This window comes from Urocitellus parryii, chromosome 10 (assembly GCF_045843805.1).
Source record: "Urocitellus parryii isolate mUroPar1 chromosome 10, mUroPar1.hap1, whole genome shotgun sequence".
Lineage (NCBI taxonomy): Eukaryota > Metazoa > Chordata > Mammalia > Rodentia > Sciuridae > Urocitellus > Urocitellus parryii.
Genome location: NC_135540.1, coordinates 109302432 through 109324687, shown reverse-complemented (window position 1 = coordinate 109324687; position 22256 = coordinate 109302432). Strand labels below are relative to the sequence as shown.

General features: G+C 33.0%; 1 protein-coding gene across 3 annotated transcripts in view; it reads right to left on the bottom strand.

Moving 5' to 3' along the window:
• Positions 1-22256, bottom strand: part of Gabra2 (gamma-aminobutyric acid type A receptor subunit alpha2) — a 133833-nt gene that overhangs the window by 41237 nt on the left and 70340 nt on the right. For 2 of the 3 annotated variants that reach the window (XM_026386214.1, XM_077803372.1), the window contains exons 4-7: positions 11893-12113; positions 9862-9944; positions 5240-5383; positions 4050-4202 (exon numbers count right to left, since the gene is read on the bottom strand). In XM_026386214.1, the coding sequence (XP_026241999.1) occupies positions 4050-4202; positions 5240-5383; positions 9862-9944; positions 11893-12113 (601 nt within the window). The remainder of the gene's footprint in view (positions 1-4049; positions 4203-5239; positions 5384-9861; positions 9945-11892; positions 12114-22256) is intronic. The other variant, XM_077803373.1, reaches the window with a different exon arrangement.

Genomic DNA, 22256 nt, shown 5'->3' with positions numbered 1-22256 from the left:
TATCATACTACTTCATGTTGAAAATTATGTATCCATTCAAATTGAAGGCCATTGTTCTCTTGAAATTTCCTACAAAATCTTACAAGCCCTAAGTTGCATTTCTATAATATAGTGTCCCTATATTGTTTCTTCAATGCACAGCTTTTAAAGAACCATATATATTATGAATATTGTTCTATATAATTAAACTAGTGGTTATTCAAATATCAATCACTTATTCACTGAGCACAAAATATTCAATAAAGCATGTATGTGGAAAGCAACAAACTTATATAAAATACCACGTAAATTTATTTCAATTTCTGTATAATGAACTAGAATTACTTGATCATAAGTACGTGATACTAGCGCAAAAAATGGTTGGCATTGTAGTAGTAGATGTTAATAATCCTAAGTCATATTTTATTTTTCAGATATATCCTGAATTAAAATTCATATTTGAAATATTTCTATTTTCATATATAGGTGAGTACATTTTAAAGGAAATATTGCTTTTTTATTTCATTCTCCATTCTTTCCTCTTACCCTACTTGTTTACTATATATATATGTGTGTTTGTTTAGTTCTTTCTAAAATTTTTCCATCAAATCTAATCTGCAAAATGTTCTGCTATAAGGGCTGGGAGTGTAGCTCAGTGGCAGAGTGCATACATATCACGTGTGAGGTGCTGGGTTTAGTTCCCAGCACTGAAAACAAACTCATACACACACACACACACACACAAAAAAAAAGTTCTGCTATTAATAATGTATAACTTGTTTGCAATTTTAACACGTTATTGCTTGAGATTATTTATAATATAAATCATGTTTATAATTAGTGTTACAGTCTCTAATAAAACGTCTTCCTCTAATAATGTAATAATGTAAGGTGTTTTTCCAAGATTAAGAAACATCTGTGTGTTTGTTAAATAGGCCAAGATTTGTAAAGAGGAAAGCACTAACACTGCCCATCTGGGACCCATTATTCTAGGGATAGGGAGGCAAAGTTCCTCCTTGATGTCCACTCAGCCTGATCCCAAGCATTTTCTTTAGCTAATTGCTCATCTGAAATTCCTCCTCCTATATCTTCAATCTTTTTTCTTCCTAACTCCTCCCCCTTAAAAGAGAGTTAAGAAGGCAACATAATGTAGTTGAAGAAACATAAGCTTTGCAATAAGTTTCTGCTTCCAGGACTTGGGGAAGATACTTCAAATTTTAAAGACTCTTCTCTCTAAAAGGGAAGATGTTAAATTCTACTTCAAGATCAACATAAGAAGTAAAGAAGTATGTGACATGCCTAACATTTAGTTTGGCATAAAGTATTGCCCTGCTTTTCAAATTTCCATGTTAATAATGATATATTCATGATAATTATGGTTTAACAATAACAACTACCCACTTGTCTCTTTTGATAACTTAATCTTTCTCCTCTTCAAATTTTAATGTGCATTCAGCTCCTTATTTTTCTACTTCTCATTCCCATTTTAATCTGCTTTTAGTTCAGAGCAACTTTTCTCATTTAATTCATTAGTATTAGTAAGCTTCTACTACTCAAATTTCTTTAATGCAGTTTGTACTTATTTGTATTGATATAATACCATATATCCAAAATGGCCATGTGTGTGTGCGTGTATTTGATATTTCAATTTTATTGTCTTCTGACTTCCTAATTTTCTGATCATTCCAGCTTTCTTAAATTTTCTAAATCCTGCCATTTTAATAATTTTAAGGATGCTGTCCTCTCATTTCTCATTCAACCACCTATTTAATCTGGGAGACAAGTTCTAGACAAGTTCTGTAACTTCTTTCAGCTCATAGCTAATGAATACCATGATTTTCAACAGCCCCTACTATTCATTTATGCTCCATATACTTATTTCTATTGGTCTACTAGACATCAAATTGATATTACAAAGAACTTCAAAATACACGTAACTCAAACTATATTCATTTTCCCTATTTCTCATTTTTCTTTAGTTTTATTAATGGCATCATTATTCACTTAAAATGGCCAAGAAAAAAACTGAAAAAATATTCTAAAATTTTTTTTATGTAGTTGCTATATATTTCACCAAATCTATTGATTCTCTTCCCTAGCCTCCTTTCATCCAATCCCCCTTCCTTTGTTGCTCTGTCTTCTTGGGAGTAACAATTATGTCTCATCTGGACTATGTCAGTAGTCTCCTAACCTTGCAATCTGCCTTTGGTTACTTCCATATTCCAACTCATCTTCCCGAAAGATGCCATATCTTCCTAAAATACAAGTAGGATCATATTAATGGCTAGAAGAATACCTTTATTTTGTCAACATAGATAAGATCTCCAGAATGAGTTCTACTGTATAGCACAATGCCTATAGCTAACAATATTTTATAGTATATTTAAAGTTTGCCAGGAGTGTAAACTTATGTCATGTGTCCTTAGGCCCCCAACATGCGTGCTCACACACACATGCACACACAACAACAGCAATAAAGGAGGTAAGAATAAACTTTGGTAGGTTATAGATAGATCCATGGCCTTGATGGTGGTGATGGTTTCATGAGTGTGTATTAATTCCCAATCTCATTGAGTTGTATATATTATCTATGCATACCTTTGTACATGTCAATCATAATTCAATAAAGTAGGTAGAAAAAAAAGAATAGCTTACAATTGTATAATACTTACTAAATGAAAAACATTGTTTTGAGAGCTTTACTGATACAGTCTCAAAACACTGTGATGATTTGTGTATCCTAAAAGATAAAAGCACATTCTGTTAATAGGGCCTATTGGGCCACTCTCATGTAGGCCTCAAACTAGCTTTCTCTCGGCACCTTTACTGACACAGAAGTAGTCATTGAATATACCATGTTCTTACATCCCACAATGTCACTTCACCTCTACCTTTTTATTTATTTATTTATTTATTTATTTTGATACTAAGGATTGGATCCAGGGCCTTATGCGTGCAAGGCAAGTGCTCTACCAACTGAGCTATATCCCCAGACACAACACCTCTACTCTTTTTGGCAAGAATTCTTGCCCATATTAAATGCTTGGAAAATTCCTATACATCCTTTAAGACTTAGCTTAGATATTCATTCATCCAATTACTCAATTAGTTCTCCTAGGGAGGATACATGTTACCATATTCTATAAAGATTTGTACATGCTTCTTCTATAATGATTTTACCTTGTATTGTCATTGTCCCTTTTCCACTTATTCTCCTGCCATCCAGTATACTAAGCTCTTTGAATGTAAATCTATATTTAATCTGTACTTGGACCTCTAAACCCTGGTACAATATCTAACAAAATAAATTCTCAATAAAACTCTTCCAAATAAATGAGAGGACCAAATATATGATGATTTTCTGCTTGGTTATAATATGCTTATTATGATTCTTATGTCCCCAAAATAGGAAGCAAATTCCTGTATAGGTTTTAATCAAGAAAGTAAATTTTGATATTAAACACACTAATATAATGAAGAACACCTCTCTCTCTCTCTCTCTCTCTCTCTCTCTCTCTCTCTTATTTAAAATACAAAGGTAATAGTTTTTTCATTTTAAAACAACACAAAAGCATAGAAATATGCTATTCCAGACTCTAAATTTGAAATCCTTCTGTCTGGTTTCAATCAAGATCAGACACAGTAATAGAAATAAATGAAGTCTCCCTCCATCCCTTCTCTAATGGGAAATACTAATATCATCTTTTTTTCATCTAAAAACAAAAGAAAAACAAACAAAGGATTTGTAGAAATATGGTATACTCTCAGGCTCTGAATTAAAACCTCTGAGAATATTCTTATACTAACACGGAGACAAATGTTAACAAATAATGATTTAAAAGAAAAACTACTGAATGTATTTCTGAGGTATTAGAGTACAGCTTATAGGCCTTATTAACAGTTGACACTGACTGTATTTTACCTCTGATCCTCATCTTCAATGTGAAATCAATACAGCCTGCCTCATGCTTCACAAAGTACTGGTGTGAGAAGCAAGAAGGAGAACATTTTGGGGAGTACGCTTTGAAACATAATGTACTGTACTATGACGTGTGTAGCTATTCACTCACCAAACACAGTTCTTGCAGGCACAGATTCTCTGTTAAGCCAGAATGACACTTGGGAGAGAATGACAGTCATGATGCAAGGCAAATAGGTCTGAATCACAAAATACCCAATTTTTCTTTTCAAGTGGAAATGAGCTGTCATTACAGTATATTCACCTGGAAGAAAAATTTAAGTAGCTTAAGGAACTGTAATAGTCAATAGTTGGAACATTTTGAAAATGGAAAAGATGTTAGAAAGAATAGTCCCTGATTAAAAAATAAAATGAACACATACATATCATGAAAACTATACCAAACTTGAAATCCCTCATTAGCACTGCACGAGCATTTAAGACAAATTTCATAGTTATCAAAAAACTTGCATTGCATGTTTTTTCTTTGGGTCATGCCTGCTGACCCACAGGATTCAGAATTGAAAGGGCTCTCTGCCAGTGGATTATCTTACTTGCTCAGGTTTCTTATTATCACTGGTATTCACTTCCAGCTTCTGTTATAATAGATCTAATTTGGTCTTCCCTGGCTCTTCAAAGTGTTGATCTCTGGCCTCATACCTAAGACTAGTCTTCTGGCCCAGATTCCCACTGCCAACCCCACCACCCGTTCTGGATTTCTCTGTGCTGTGTGTCTGCTCCAATTTGCTTCAGTCAGTTCCATGTGATCCTTGAATCTACCTTCCCTTCTTCTTAGGGTTTTAATTATTGCCAGATGTAAGCTAATTAGTCCAAACAGCTGCTATTTTCTTAGATGAGGGTGGCCCTTAGAGAGAGAATGAGCTTTTCCACACAGGCCAGTAGTAATTATCCATAAATCAAGAGTTGAATAATCATAAATTATCCAGAACAGAAGGAAAAGAATCAGAAAAGAAGGGAAGTTGTCATCACAGATGTAGAGACAAATGTTAAAACTGATCTGAGAAGACAGGCACTTTTTGAATACGTAGTATATTTTAGGCCTGTGTCTCTGAAACTTTAATGCACACATGAATCTCCTTGAAATCTAGTGAAAATACAGGTCCTAATGTAGAAAGAGCTGTAGCCTTAGATTCCGAATGTCTAAAAAGCTTCTAAGCAGTCTGAGCTGATAGTTCATGGACCTCAAGAACAAAAGTTTTTAAGTAATCTGACTCATTTCCAATAACTTTAACCTATTAATTTTTGCAGACATTAGGTTTTCTTTAGACTCATTTTACTAACCTGTACTGGATTTAATTGTCTCCTTTCCAATTGATTGGCCCAGCAGATCATATTGATTTAACCTGGAGCCATCAGGAGCAACCTGTACTGAGTCAGATGCATTGTAAGTCCAAATATAAGTGACCTCTGAAGTTGTATATGCATCTGTTGGAAATCAGAAAAAAAATCTTAAAACACTTTAATAAGAACCACCAATAGAATGAAAAAGTCAAATGTTGTATATTTCATAGAATTACTTTTTATTACAATAATATTTAAAGAGATCACATTTCATGGAAATAATAGATCCTTGAAGTTTATGATTTTCATATGAAATGTATGAAGCAGACCAACATAACAATCATGAGAACCTGAGATTAATATCATTGCAACCATTGTGAGAGCTGAAGAGCAGACTTCTCTGCAAAAAGTCTGCAAAAATCACCAGGCTCTTAGATGGTTATATTGTTGCCCTTAGTCCCAGGGATTCAGATGAAGACACTGTATTAAAGAAATCTACTGGAGTAGAAATAGCAACCACTTAGGAAATAAAAATCATTATCCAAAATTATGCTGTCTTCTGAACATAAAAGCAACTTAGTTAAGTAAAATGGCTTAGCTATCAAATGACAATGCATTGCAGGAATGGTGTGACTGTACATCATGTACAACCAGAGAAATGAAAAGTTGTGCTCCATTTGTGTAAAAAAAAATACTACAATACATTTCATTAGAAGACTGAGAACTAATTGCAAGACATGTAAAGTAAATCAGAACACTAAATAGTTCAAACATCTGCAAACTCTTTTTAAAAACATTTGTTTTGAAATTAATTAATACACACAAATGTCACTAGACTACAATTTTATAGCATCCCAGTTAACCTATGAATTCAGAGAAAGAGACAAAACAGAGACAAGGTAGGCCTATATGATTTCTTAGGCCTAGGATGCAGAACTTGTGGAAGTGAGATGACTCCAGAGCTGGGGTACAGGTGACAGAGCTGGTCTTAGCCTTCTGCACTGGCATTTCCTCACTCATGCGTGTTGTGTTAGTGAACAGCTGACCTCTCCTTGCAGGCAGTTTCTCCACAATTGAAAAACCATAATTTCTGCTCTAACAATGACTTTGGGAAGAACTTCTATGAATTTTGCTCATGTAAATGCTTAGAAATATTAGCTACTTCTGGTTCTTGAACAAAATTCAGCATCACAGTCAAATTTTTAGCTGGGGAGGAAAAGGACCAGTTGTCTCAGGCAAACTCCAGCCTGCCAGGACACTGACAACCTCATTTCTTTGCCAGGTATAAGTTACTTAACTTAATTCCACTGTTCTGGGGTGGTCCTGGTGCTGAACATTATTCGAGGTCCATAATCACAAATGAATTTCAATTTAAGCATAAGTAATAATACAGTGAATGTTTATGAGTTCGTGTCTTATTTATTATGCTGCCTTTTCATGATATATTTCAATATTCTCTGGTTTTCTGAATGTTGTTTCTAAATGTTAATATCAGCAAAATACTGTTTTCATTACACATTCATTCATTTACATCCACAATTAAATTATGTGAAAATGTTTGAAATAGGATTATAATATATAAAGTTATATATTTCTGCAATTTTAACATAGATAAATATATAATATTGTAGATGAATGAATTCTTGTTATTTTAAAGTCTAAATTTCTTAATAATTAATTTCAATTAATTAATCACTGATAATTTTACTGATAAAAAATCACATAATAACTTAGTATTGCAGTAAGTAGCCCATTTGCAGATCATAATGTGGCTTGTTATCTTTCTCCCATAAATACACATTATTGTCCCTCTCTTCAAAATAATTTCAAATATCACAAAATCAACAGATAAGAAGATACATTTCCTTTGTCACTTATGTATTAGAGAATCATATTCTGTAGTTGAAAATCTTAATAAATTATGAAGTTTTTAAAAGTAAATACATTTGTATAACTTTTGAATTTTAGGGTTACTTTTGTATATATAAGAGAAACAAAAGCCTATAAAAGTGATTTCATTCCTAAAAATTTGTGAGACACTCATGAGCAGAGATTCTGATTCATGTCTATAAATGGATTACAGCTTGTTAATGTTAGATTAATGTTGACTAAAATTAATATTTTAATTATGTTATAAAACATGCAGATCTCGAGAAGAGCCTGACTCTTTTGCAGAAAATGACTGATCCTGCATCTATTTTTTACAAATGAAGTCATTGCATTGCATTAATTCAACAGGAATCTACTGCATTTTATTTTTTAGATTTGGGGTTTGATGAGAAAACATGTAACGGAAAATTGTACAATGCAGACTGGAGAGGCTGTTCTGGTACTCTAACATACACCTAAACTGGGAGGCCAACATGATGCTTCTCAATTAAGCACAAATGGAGAGAAGGATACTTTGTTTAGTAAAATTCACTATAAATCCCACTACTAACCTAGGCTGCCTGTAAATAATTTTATTTAACTTTGTTAAAATATCCATGTTTGAGTCATGTTGGTGCACCATACAAATGCATACTGACTGTTAATATTTGGTAACCAAGCAAAATACTCCCAAATCACTTTTATCTAGTAAATTTTATCCGAAAAGAGGATTTAAAATGCATTTTTGGCTACTACACAGAATAATCCTAGACTTTCATTCAGGAAGTTTTAAATCCAGGGAAACAAAGAAGAATACAAAGATGTGAGACAACAGGTATAAAACAAACACAACTGAATTTAAAATTGTACACATGTAGAAAAGATGCTTCTTTTATTTGAGGACAACAACAAAGTCCCAGAAATTCAACCATTTTTGTAGGTGGGAAGGACTTGTAAGTAAGCATGGAATCAATGACTAGGGGGAAAAGTCACAGCTGCTTCTGCCAAATTTTGCTGTGTCAACATGTTAAGGTTTGGCTTGGCTAGTTGGTCTATTATTCCACACTGGTATCCATACTTTTAACACCTATGGATCAAAAATCTACTATAGAAAGATAAATAAGAGAATATGCAAATTTTTATTCAACATGTCAGCATATAAATGTGAAGAAAACAAAATGAATAATAACTATTTAAACAGGCAATGCTTAACAAAACTTTTATGCATTGACCATAGACTTTCTGGATACAGAAAACTATAATCTCAAGCATGCAATATCCCACTACTCTGTATCTGCAATGTATCATATTTTTAAAGTTCACATAAAATATTTTTGAGCAAGTTTATCTCCTTTTAAGTACTGAGACATCACATCATTTATATTTGATGTCAAAATTCCAATACTCTATCGACTAAAACATGCCTTTCTTTATATCATTACAGGCTCTTGGATAAATTCTTTCTTTGGTATGAAGGCTTTTCAAATTTCTGTTTAATGTCTCTTATGCAATGCAGATGAGTTATTCTCCTCTGCATCTGCTGTGGTTTTCTCAGCATCATGTTTACATTGTATAACATGATTGACTATCTTAAATAAAGTTGGAAGAAATGCCAGTGTTGAAGTGATGGTTTCCATGACAATAAAGAAACGCTCCTAAAAGAAACGCTTGTGGTTTAACAAAGAGGAGATTCTCAAAGAAAATTGAGAACAGACACCTTTTGTAAAAATGTACAGAACAAACAAGACTGAACTTCTTACTCCATGAAACTATGGTCTTCAAAATTATTAGGGGGTTTTGCATTCATTTTATCCACCATTCTTCCCCCTTTCTTTAACTGGACACTGTCTGTGAGGAGAAGGTACACTCTTTGGTCATACAAAGTTTTAGTCAGGTGAGAGAATTGTCTTTTTGTATTCAGCAGAGGAAAAAAAGAGCCTAAAAGTATTTAAGATGAATGGACAAAGATGGGGGTTCCAGAAAGAGCACAGCTTCTAAAAAATCAGAGAAGAGGACGTGCTCACACAAGGGAGAAGCTGCTTAGCTGGGTTCATAAGTTTAATTTGAATCTGCCTGGAGTGTCATGTGAGCCTAGGAGGAGGATTTGACCTTCCCCCCCTTTCCATTATTCCGGGAGTGTGCATGCTTCAGCTTGACATACAAGATATAACCCAGGGACCTAAAGAATAGCCAAAGGCACAGAGCCTTTTTGGAAATGTTCTAAGTACAGAAGGTGCCTGTGTAGCAATCCATCTACATCATCTTTACATTTATTTTAAGGAAAAATATCCCTTCCATTATTTAGACAGTAAAAGACAACTACACAGACCCTGTTCCTGTGACTGTCCTTTGCAGCAGGCTGATGACAAATAAATAGAATCTATCTTTTGCAATTCATTCTTAGTTGATGAAAAAAGACATTTATTTTGCATTTTTAAAAAATATTCTAGCACTAGAAAAGAAATTAACTACAGCCCTCACCTTAAAGGAGCTCCTGGTCTAATTTTACACATGTAAAACACACATGTTGTTCCTTATCACATTAAAAGAAGTGATCATTTAAGCACCATGATTAAAATTCTTGAGAGTACAAAGGGCTAGCCAATTAGTTCTTCGAGGGAAACCAGCATGTCTTTTATTACAGCAAATAGTAAGCATTTCTTAACATGAGAGGAAACTACACAACTCAGCAGCACTGCTGACTATTACTGATATTATTGACCCAAAGCATATATTTTCATCCTTGTACTTACAGCTGCCAAATTTCAGAGGACATGAATGAGCATCCATTGGAAAATCCTCCAAGTGCATTGGACATTCAGCTTGAACTGTAAGCCTAAAAGTCAAAATTCCACTCTTTGTTTAAGTAAATTGGCAAGTCAAGAAAAATCACTCGAAAAGTCATTGTTGTCAATAGAGTTAATGATGAGGTAGGACTTTCATTACAGCATCATGTTAGGCTACTTCACATTTAAATACATTTTTTTCTTTCACATTTAGGAGTTCCCTCAGAAGACACTGGCATATACAAAATATGAACAAAATAACAATAATGGTTATTAAAGTCATACTTTACATTGTCACTTTCTACTCAGTAGTTTGTTATGAAGCAAAAAAATTCTATATGCATTTTTGAAGGGCTGTTTCCCCATTAACCTTACTATTAATATTTAAAATCTTAACAAATATTTAAAATGCCATCATAAAATGAATGCCATTTTTCCCATCATCTCATCAACAACTGCAGCAAATATAAGAGCTCAATATTGGTTGAGAGGAACTCCCTTCCAAATATGCCAATTGTGTACATAGATATAAAGATGTAAATATATGCATCTCTTAGGATATCTTGTTGATACTAAATCAATGTCTATATTATGCTCACAAATTGTGAAAGTTAAATATATTTTTCTATATCTAAATATGATAAATATCATGATAAAGAATAATTGTAGGATTTTTTATAAAGAAAGCTTTCAATTACTCCATTGCACAGAAAGATAAAGTGAATAAAGTAAGCTCTAAAAGGAACTCATAGAATGATCTGTTTTAATTGGGCAGAGCAAATGTCACCAACGATTCATACATGATATATATTTCTAAGAGAGTACTTAAATACAGCCCCATGCAATATTTTGTAAACTTTTATATGTTCTGTGCATATATCTTGCTTAAATACCAAATTTCTAATCATACTTTAATCCATAAGAATGAGTGATCAAATTGTAAAGTCAGCAGGGGTACTGCATCTGAAGATAATTGTAGATTCAGTGAGAGAGGCAGAAAGAATAGCCAACAGTTCCATTCTAGGTAATGGCCATCTAGTAATGAGTCCTCAGGAGTGGTTCCTTTCCAGATCAGAAATAGTACAGGGCTGTATTATTGCCCTTCTTAAATAACTTTCATAACTGAAATTGAGCACTTGCTTTGCATATGAAATGAGTAACTCAACAAATGCATGGAATACAAATATCTGCATACACAATGTTAACAATTATCCAGTCTTTAAATCTTTAATTAACTTTTCATTCTGCATCATTTTACTTGTTACTTTTTTCTTTCTTTCATAATACAACTAACTCATTTAAATAGTTAACTCATTTTAACTATTCTCATGGATATTTAAAATATCCATGAGAATAGTTAAAATGGAATAGTTGTAAGAATACAACTGTATAACTTTTGATAATTTCATTAAAGTTGTACCATATGAAATTGATGCTGTGTGACATGTTTTGATTATAAAATGGCAATTTTGCATGGTCCAATCTAGTGTATATGCTTATGGTATTCGATATACTTATAAGCCTTAGTAATCAAGAACTCTCAAATATTTTTTTCCTAGGGAAACTTCATAAGGGGGACCAAAATATTAAACTAAGTAAAATGATGCTTGAAAAATCACTTAAACTTGATGGAATATAAATATGGGATAGCTGATGGAATAAGAAAATGAAATTACATACTGATATAAACAAAATTAAAGTCAAGGTATTAAAACCATACTTGGTTAAAATGCAGTGTTGAAGAATTAATAACCAAAACATAAACCCTCAATAACTAAGGCAGTCTTAAGCTCGAAAATATTGTGATTAAAATTGAATTTGTAAATACTATTTTTTGCATTTTTTACATATCCAACCATGTACAAAGCATATTATGGGTACTTCAATTATCTGTTAGCAAAATGTTCAACTTTTGCTAATATCTGACAACTGCATTGCCTAGGGGTTTGATGTATAGACTTCTCAGTATTATATGCCACATCAAGCCTGCAAACATACCTCATTGTGTACAGTAGAGTCCCGTCATCCTGGATTCGAAGCAGTTTGTTTGGCATTGTCATATTATGAGCTACTGACTTTTTGCCATTGTGAAAGAAGGTATCTGGAGTCCAAATTTTGCTAGCCATTAAATTGTTAAGTCGAAGGATATTCATAGGTCCTTTAAATTTCAACCGTTCATCTTTCCATTTTTGTCGAAAGAAAACATCTATAGTGTATTCCTGAAATACAAAATACCATTCTTTGAAAATAACAAAATTTTAGATATAACAGGACCCTATAAAATTCCAACCAAAATAATGTTCTAAATAGTTGACAGAGAGCTATGGTGAGAGAAGTAAATTTTACCTCCAAAGGATTACACCTTTAGCTTGTCAATAAGTGTTGCCAGTTAGAATGGGATAGAATATATGTATTTATATAGTTAGCTACATAGTCATTTGAAAAGAAAATAAGAAATTTACTGTATCTGGCCTCTTTCAGTTGAAAAACTTCTCAGACAAACTGCTTTACTGCATCTAATAGTTTAAAACTTCTTGGAGAAGGCATATGCTAGGGCAGGGTCTGGATAGGATGTTTTAATTAGGTTAGCTCAAGAAAAAATGGGCAGGTAGACTTCTAGGAGAAAAAAATGAATAAATAAGAAGAAAGGAGGAAGGGGGAGAAAGAGAAAGGAAAAGAAATGACTTTTAAGCACACTGTCAGAACTGTGTGAGTCATCATTTCCTGTTGCCAAAGAAACTGTAGAATACCATATTTCATTTGTAATAAAATATAGTGGGATATCATATTGTTAACAAGAATGTGATAAGGAATGATTTCAATAAAGTTTATTTGTGAAATTAGTTTTAAGCAAGTACTTTACCAAGTTACTGGACCCCAAAATATGAATATTTTGTAGTAGATATTCTCAGGTTAAAATGTACTTTCAAATATTCATTGAGACTAGCTAGTGATCAATTTCTCTATTATCATTCCTTAGTCCTTTAATTTAGATGAACCTCTCTCTCTCTCTTCCTCTTTTCTTTCCTAATATTTTCTTTTCCTCCCACTGTCTTAAAAGAATGTATGTATGATAAATGAAATACACAATTCACAATTGTGATTGACATTAACAATCTATTGGATGTTAAAATTTTTGCCAATGTATGTTTGTACATTTACATTTTAAATAATTAAAATGTTCAATTACACACCTGAGATTGGAAATTCCCAAACTATCCTTTGAGCACAAAACCAGTCATCACATATTTGGAAATAAATATCCTAGCAATTGAGAATTTCACTTAACTGATTTAAAAAAAAACATATTAAAAGAGCCATATGATGAAAACATCATATCCTTTACAGAAATTTGAATCAGGTGATGATTTTCAATGATTCATCAAAATTTGAATGGGTGATGATAAAAGCAAAGCATCAACCACAGATAATGAGTAGAAGATGAACAGTGGCTCTGGGCTATGCCCTTAATCCTGAAGGAAAATTTAATAATCGAATCTATCCTCTCTCCATGGTATGCTTATTTACTTTTTAATGTTTAATTCCATTTAAATGGAAGCAAAAGAAGAAGAAAAAGATGAAAAGATAATGCTTTGTACTAGAAGTTTTTATTCAAGTATTTCTTTTAAACAAGGTCCCTCAAATTTTATCCTAAACTAAATATAAGTGGTGTTATATTTTTCCAGGCAAGCTGAAGCTGTTTTAAAACTATTTATAAAACCTGAAATTCAATTTTTTCTATTTCTGTAAAAGTAGAGTAAGTTTTATCTGTTTCTGAAGCTACTGATGTGGCAATCATTTCCGGGAGATCTACCACATAGGACATTCTTGAAGTTTTCAAACAGAAAAGTTTCAGGCGATCTTTTTCTAAAATTTGTTTTCAGGAGCAATATCCATCTTTGAATCCTCACAATGTCCCAAGTGAGCCCTGTCAATCTACTGATGTGATCTGTACCTTTTAATCACACTCCCACTAGGCAAACTCATGTTACCCTCTGGCCAACTTTAACAGTCCTAGCTGCTTGTTGTTCCTTCAATACAGCAAGCCCTCCACCTGCCTGCACTGGGAACTCTACTCACAACAATCACACCCCCATTGCTTCACCTGGAGTCAGTGGTGGGGGGTGGACTTTGTACTTATTTTATTTATATATATATATATATATATATATATATATATATATATATATATATATATATGACAGCAGAATGCATTTCAATTCTTATTACATATATAGAGCACAATTTTTCATATCTCTGGTTGTATACATAGTATATTCACACCAATTCGTGTCTTCATACCTATACTTTGGATACTAATAATCATCACATTGCACCATCTTTAATTACCCCATGCCCCCTCCCTTCCCCTCCAACCCTTGACAGGGAGTATGGGAAGAAGGGGATTTTGTACTTTCATAAAGCTCTCCCCTACTGTGATGTGGTTTTTATTGCAATTATATATTTGCTCCTCTACTGCCCAACTACTGTCAAATATTTAAGAAAGGGACACTGCTTTCACTTGTACTCTATTTCACTTCATTTTCAGAAACATCAAAGAACATAAAGATTATTACACAAAGCTTACAACCATCACCTAATTGAAACATCACAAAGTCTGGAACCCTCCTTCCTCCCCTACTCTCTGAGGAAAGAATTAACTTGAATCTGGTGTATTCATTCCCATAGTTATACTTACAAATTCACAATATAAATAAATATACTAAGTGTCACATTGTAAGCATTTATTAAATGGTATCATATTGTGTCTATTTTTCTGACATTGCCATTTTTCTGGTACTTTGTTAAGGCTTATTCACTGCAATGTATCCAGCACTTGGCTTCAGTTTCATTGTATATAACATTGTATTGGAATGCTATCTCACTAGAGAGTTGTATTTTCCTTGTCTTTCAATATTTCCTCTGTTTCCAGCTTATCACTGTTAAAAGGAATATTGCTGTGAATATTCTCCTTCAACAATTCTAGTACAAAGTTATTAGACTTACTCTAGACCAGAGCAGCAAACTTTTTCCATAAGTAGCTAGTTAATAAACGTTTTAGGATCTGTGGGCCTGTGGTCAGTATCACAACTATTCAATTCTGCTATTCTAGTGTGAAGCAACCAGACAACAGGCCCACAGTGAGTCAGCATGGCCAAGTTCCAATAAAACTGTTTAAAAAATAACCAACTGACAAAGTCAAGAATGCTGAAGGCTATTGAAAGCTCAGGACTAGAGTTGTGCAGAAGCCAGAATGTAATGAGTTGAGGAGCAAACAGGGTATAAGTGGATGAAGAGTAAAGTACTCTCCTTATTCCTGAATTTGCAAAAGCCAGTAAGGAAAATCAGAGTTCAAGCAGCAACAAGGCTGACCACTGTCCTACACTAAATCTACTAGTAGAATTGCTGAAGTTTATTATACATGCACCTTTAAAGTAACTAGATGTTATCAAATTGAAATCCTCCTTGGAGGTAGGTAGATTTATATTTTCACTAACAATGTAAAAGCTTTGTTTCTCTATAACTTGGTATAGATAAAGACTATTTTCACTCAGCCATTATGCTCAGTGTAAAAGTTCCTGGTGTTATCATGTGCTTTACTCTGCTATGAAATTTAACACACTTTCATGTTTATTAAAAATTCTACTTTTCTCTTTTATGAATTGTCTGTTCATTTCATTTACTCACTTTCCTTTGAAGGTGTCTGACTTTTTCTTATAGAGTTAAGGAAATACTTTATATATTCCATATATAAACATTTCTGAAGGAACACATAACTCAATATGAATTATCATATCAATATACTAAATATCATAATCTGCTTCTGGTTTCTATTTTTTACATTTTTTCTATTCCAAAATCAATGCCAAAATCATGATTACAAAATCATAAAAGTTTGAATTAATAAAATTTTTAATATTATTCAGTTGAAGGTATTTAATAATTCCCATATGGCTTTTCTTTTTCTACTCTTGGAGACATTGTGAACTGTGAGGGTTTTTTTTTTTCATTATTTCCAAGTGTATTCCATATTCCCAGGCTATATTATTTAGTGATGACAATTAAAATGAAGGAAATAGAAGAGATAATATTTATATTTTGCATAGTTATAGGATTAAAATAAATAAGAGGAGGATTCAGGAAAATTAAGGAAGAACAATAAAATGAAACACTGAGCATACACACAAATTACAGGAGACATATTAAACGCAAAGAAAATTTTGGAAGATCATCAATGACGAAGACTAAAGAAAGATGATGAAAGCTTAGGACTGGAGAGTGTAGAGGCCAGAATGCAATGAGTGCAGGAGCAAAAAGAGTGCAGGTTGCAGTTGGTAAAGTACTCTCTCCCTTTCCTAAATTTGTAAATCCCAATAAGAGAGATTGGAGAGTTCAAGCAATAAAAATCTAGAAACCTGCTAATATCAGTTAAATGTTGCTGTAATAAAAAGAAAATTCAGTAGCTTAAAGTAACAAGTATTCATTATGAGCCCAGAAGTCATGAGGCTAATATTGACAGATCTGACCTGGACTCTGTTTGATCTTGGCTGGATTTGTTCATGCATCTGTGGAATAGAAGGCTATTGGCTGATTTGGGCTACCTGGACAATTCAGCTTGACTCAGTGTTTCTTTTCTCCTCCAGGGACCACTGAACTACCCTTAGCTCCTCTTTCTAATATCAGTGGCAGGAGTACAAAAGAGAAAACCCAAATGTACAAGCCAATTTCAGGGCATTGCATGTGAAATATTTCTTACTATATCATTGGCTAGAGTATCTATCTAACATGTCTGAACTGGTTGACAGATGGTATAGGAGGTGACCCCATCCACAGTGGGAGGCATTACAGAGTTCTTATGGTCTGGTTATGCAAAATCCCCGAAAGTTCATGTGTTGAAAGGATGGTTATCAATACAGTAAGGTTCAGAGGTGGGACTTTAAGGCAATAATTGGATCACAGGGGTTCTGACTTCATCATGGGTCCATCCTCAACCATTTGACAGATTAATCAATCCACTGAGAGCAGGATGGATGTCTGCAAAGTGGGATCTAGTTGGAGGAAGTAGATCACTGGGGATGTGCCCTGGAAGGGTTTATCTTAGGTTTATCTAATCCCCCTCTCACTCCACCCATCTCTCTCCTGAACTGCCATGAGCTGAGAAGTTTATCTTTGCCATGATGGTTTTTTTTTGTCATGGCCAGTCAAACATGGATTGAACTTCGGAAACCATGAGCCAAAAAACAAAAAAAACAAAAACAAAAGACACCTTTCCTTCCCTGAGTTGTTCTTGTCAGGTATTTCAGTCACAGTGATGAAAAACTGACTAACACAAAAGTTAAATGAAAAAGGTGTAGATAAGGAAAGGTGAAGAAACAGAGCCAGAATTCCATGTTGGCAACTTAGCACACCAGGCCTCTGTTAGAGAAAAGTAAGATGTTGGTAGTCTGAGAACCTCTGAAACTTCAATGAAAATCCCATGAGTCTAATAATATGGAGGCAAGCAGGTTTTAAATTAGTAAATATAATAAACTACATTATACCAATATGAAGAGCAAGATTTTATGAAGGAGTAGGATAATCAGTTTAGACCAGTGGTTCACAAAATGGATATGTACACTCATTTAAGTGTAGGAAGAAACAATTAGAATTTTAATTTTTATCAGCATTTTTTTTTCTAAATAGAAGAAGTAAATGAAGCTTTGCAAAATGATAACATATAATATACTATATATTTGATAAAATAACATGATATTAGCATTCTCACTCTGTTTAGTAGTAAATTCAGGTCATACTTTAAGGAATCCTATGGAATGTGGGGGCAATACTGGAATGATTGAGAGACTTCATTCATTTGCTCTCAATGGACTGTGACTATGCCCAGTTAGGTGTATTTATAATACTTGCTTGGGATTAGATTGACTCTAATTAAAATGGGAAAAAGGCTTCAGAACATTACTATGAAGATGCCATGGAATAAAATAATAATTACACAGCATGAGTAGAAAACATGAGAAAGAGCACATCTATGCCCATTGTGGGTCTTCATTAGCCACATGAAGAATGATGAACTAATCAACACTAAACATTTCTATAAAACCAAATTTGAAATGACAGTATTAAATTAGGGCTTTGCATCTATTATAATACAGATAATATTAATTTTAAGTATTGGATAATAATAGTATGTTGTTATTGCAAATAGCAAGGTATTTTAAAAAGCTAAACATACAGAACATGAAGACAAATATCTAAGATTGGTGAATGACTAAAAAAAATGAGAATCACAATTCAGTAACCATTGGCAAAGATGTGAATTTAAATTTGAATTCCCCTATATTTCAGTTATCACAGTCATTATAACAAGTATAAAATAATATGAATTTATAACCAGATATTTGAAACGCTTAAAAATAAGAAAGCACATTTAAGTAAATTAATTACAAAATATTATAAAAGTTGAAATGAGATTTAAAATACTTTTTCTCAGTATTTGAAAGGAATATTCTTGAAGTTTTCTTAAAATTAACTTTAGGTTTTCTATACGTATATGCTAATACAATAATGACTTGATTTGTGCTTTACTAGAAAATTACCAAAAAGTACAACACAGCAAGTTTTTTTTATAAATGGAGATTCTAAAATAAATAAATAATAACATTAATTACATAATTTGTCACTGAATACAAAGACAACTTAAGTATAAATTTAGTAAGAAACAATAACATCAAAAAAATAAGGACATATTTGCATACATTTCTCCTACAGAGTACATACAGGAAAAATAAGAATGATTGATGGATGAAAACAAAGAGTTGAAAGATCCATATTCAAGATTTGAAAAATTTCTTATAGGAAATTTAATACAACTTCTTCTTTGATAGATGTGGTCATAGATAAATGTAGTAAATTTCCTGTTTCCAAGATCAGTAGGAGCACAACCCAAACAAGTATGCATTTTCAAGTCCAATGGTTTCACCACCACCAAAAAAAACTACATTTATACAGTAAAATCCCTCAGTGTTGTTTCCATAATTTTTCCTGCAAACAAGCAAATCATAAAGTCTCTTTTTCATTTCCTGGTAAATAAATATGATTTCAAGGACATATTTACTTAGTGCAGACAGCATACTCTTTAGTGTCTGTCTTCATTAATTAGAAGTCAATACATATAGACAATTTCTAAAGAATTATATCTACTCCCTAAAACACAATCAAATTGCAGGACTGATCTTGGAGTGATCCCTTATTTACTTTGATTTACTATATGTATTTAAAAGCACCAAAATGTATTTTATTATTCCCCTTTTGCTAATAAAGGCTAGTCTCCCCTGAGTGAATTCCAATCTGTGTGCTTCTTCTATAATGAAGAAAAATGTGGTTCATAAAGCAGGTATGCAGCAATTAAGTAAACAACACCCTTGGAATATACAAGAATAGTAAACCTCAAAGACTTCATTTGGCACTTAAAGGGAGCTAGACAACACATTTAGCATAGTATTAGTGTTGCAAAAATTGCAAAGAAGTGGGGCACTTAAGAACAACAGATCAGCAGAATGCCAATAAAACCAATTAGTACAAAATCATAAAGCCCTAATATTCAAAGAGGCTCACACAAACAGAAATCATGAAACAACACATTTACTACATATTTGGGCTTTCCTTATGAAATTAGTGGCCAGGCAAATTTCACTAGTAAATTAGAAATTGATACTAAAGATTCAGATTCTAATAGCATGTTACTAAAATATATTTAATAAAAGTATTCAAAGTAATTAATTATTATGTAATGTAGCAATTCACTTTGATTAATTTATGCTATTTAAAATTTATATCAACTTTATTAAACATGCAAAATTATTTCCACTTCACAGGCAAGAATTCCAAAGCAATATTCATTTTTTTTAAAAAAAGCCAAATTTAAACTTAAACCCTGTGCTTGCAAACATCAGGATCTTTTCACTATACTATATCAAAGAAACAACCTCTAAAGGTAGGACACAAAAGTAAAATTACCTTCCATCATAGATGAATAAATGGATACTAATCATTAGTAATGAAATATTACAGAAAGAATTAAGTTGCAGGATTGAGACTGGGATTTTAGAATCCCTTAAAAGTATACTCTTCAATTAGTGGAATTGGAAAAACTGGATATTCACATGCAAAAAAAAAATTGAAATTGGACCTTTTTCTTCCATCATATGCAAAAATCAACACAAAATGGATTGAGGACCTCCAAAAAGTCCTGAAACTCTATTCCTAGAGGAAAATTAGAGGAAAAGCTTCTCAACATTGGTCTTGGCAATGATTTTTTTTTTCTTTTTTGTATACCAAATACTCATGTACCCAATTACCAATAACCTAGATAATGAAAGCAAAATTAAACAATTCAGACTACATCAAACTAAAGCCCTTTTCACAGCAAAGGAAACAACACAATGAAGACAGCCTATGAATTAGGAGAAACACAACTCAATAGAAAAAATCAAACAAATGTTAAAAAAAAGGTAAAGTAACTGAATAGACACTTTTCCAAATATAACCTAAAATGGCCTAAAGGCATATGAAAGCTGTTCACTACCACCATTCATCAGAAAATACATAAAAAACTACAAAGAGATAATAATCACATATCTATTAAGATGGCTATTATAAAAAAGACAATAGGTAAATGTTGGCAAGGATATGGGTTAAAGGGAACACTTGCACACTGTAGGAAGAATGGAAATCATTGCAGCCATTGTGGAAAATAGTATGGAGGTTCCCAAAAAATAAAAATAAAAACAGACCTATCACATGTTCCAGCGATAATTCTGCTGGGAATCCACTGAAACAAATTCAGCACCTTAGAGAGACATTTGTACTCCATGTTCACTGCAGCATAAAATAACCAAGACACGGAAATGACATAAGTTTCCATTGATAGATGAATGAATAAAAAAAATTGTTTACATATATATATATGCATAAAATATAAAATTGTGTATATGTATATATATGTATGTGTATATACATGTGGAATACTGCCATTTGTGACAACCTGGATGAATCTGGAGGACACTACACTAAGTGATATAAGCCACACTTGGAAAGAAAAGTAGTGCATGATCTCACCTATATGGGGAATCTTTATAAAAAGAAAAAAAAAAACTAGTACATGGAAACAGGAAATGAAACTGTAACTACAGGCAGAGAGAGAGAGGCTACAAGACAAAGGATAAAAAGTTGGAGATAAGTAGAATAAATAAATTTAGAGATAGAAGGTAGTACATGAGGACTGTAGTTCTAATTTTTTGCTGTTATGAAGTTACGTAAGAGAATAGATTTTAGGTGATCTTACTATGAAAGAAAGAAGGAAGGAAGGAAGGAAGAGAGAGAAGGAAAGAATGGAAAGGTTCAAAGTAACTATTTGAGTTATTGTATATGTTAACTTTCTTGACTATAATAACTACTCCACCAGGTATACCAAAGCATCATGTTGTACACCTTAAATACATGCATTAAGAAAAAACTTTTCATAATTAAAACTAACTTACATACAAGATCAAAGGATAAAATGCTAATAAATTAATTTATATGAAATTGATGCAAGAGCAGTCTCTTACATTAGGTAGATCAGGGCTCCTGACCTTGAGCAGGTTATTTAATCTCTCCTTATGTCAACTGACTTATTTTAAAAAATGGTGAAAAAAAATAAAACCTACCTGCTAGGACTCTTATAAGGAAGAGATAAGGTAACATATGTAAAGGTTTTAGAAACAATTTGGACATCAAAGAAGGTAGCCTGAAATAAATCACCTTCAAATGATCCTCCTCCCTCCTCTCATATCTAACAAAAGTGTAGCACAACAAAATAGGGACATCCAACAGCTAATAGTCATAAAGTAGGGTGCAGGGCAGCAACTGAGTAGGATGCCACAAGAGAACACCAACAGAGACAAGGTAGCCATGTTATGAATGACTACATAATGAGATCCCCCTGGGGAAACACAAGTGTGCCTTATGAAGGGACAGCATCTCTAAACCATTTATCTACAATACAAGTGGCCCTAATTGTTGAGAGAGATTTACTAACCAAACCAGATAAGTAAAGGGATATTTGACCCGTTTTTCTAATCTCCCTCATCCTTGCCTTGACTCTGGAGAACACAAAGAGGAAAGGAGGAGTAGATCACTGCCCAGCCCACATGGTACATCCCTCAGCTGTAAATCAGGCTGCGAAAAGGTGAGAAGGTGTACAGGACTGAAGGGAATGGTGCATAGCATGCACTGGACTGGACACTTTATGAGCTGTGGAAAACACTAGGATATTGTCATGATGTGGGAAAGGTCATTCCAAATAACAGTGTGGTTAAATTTGG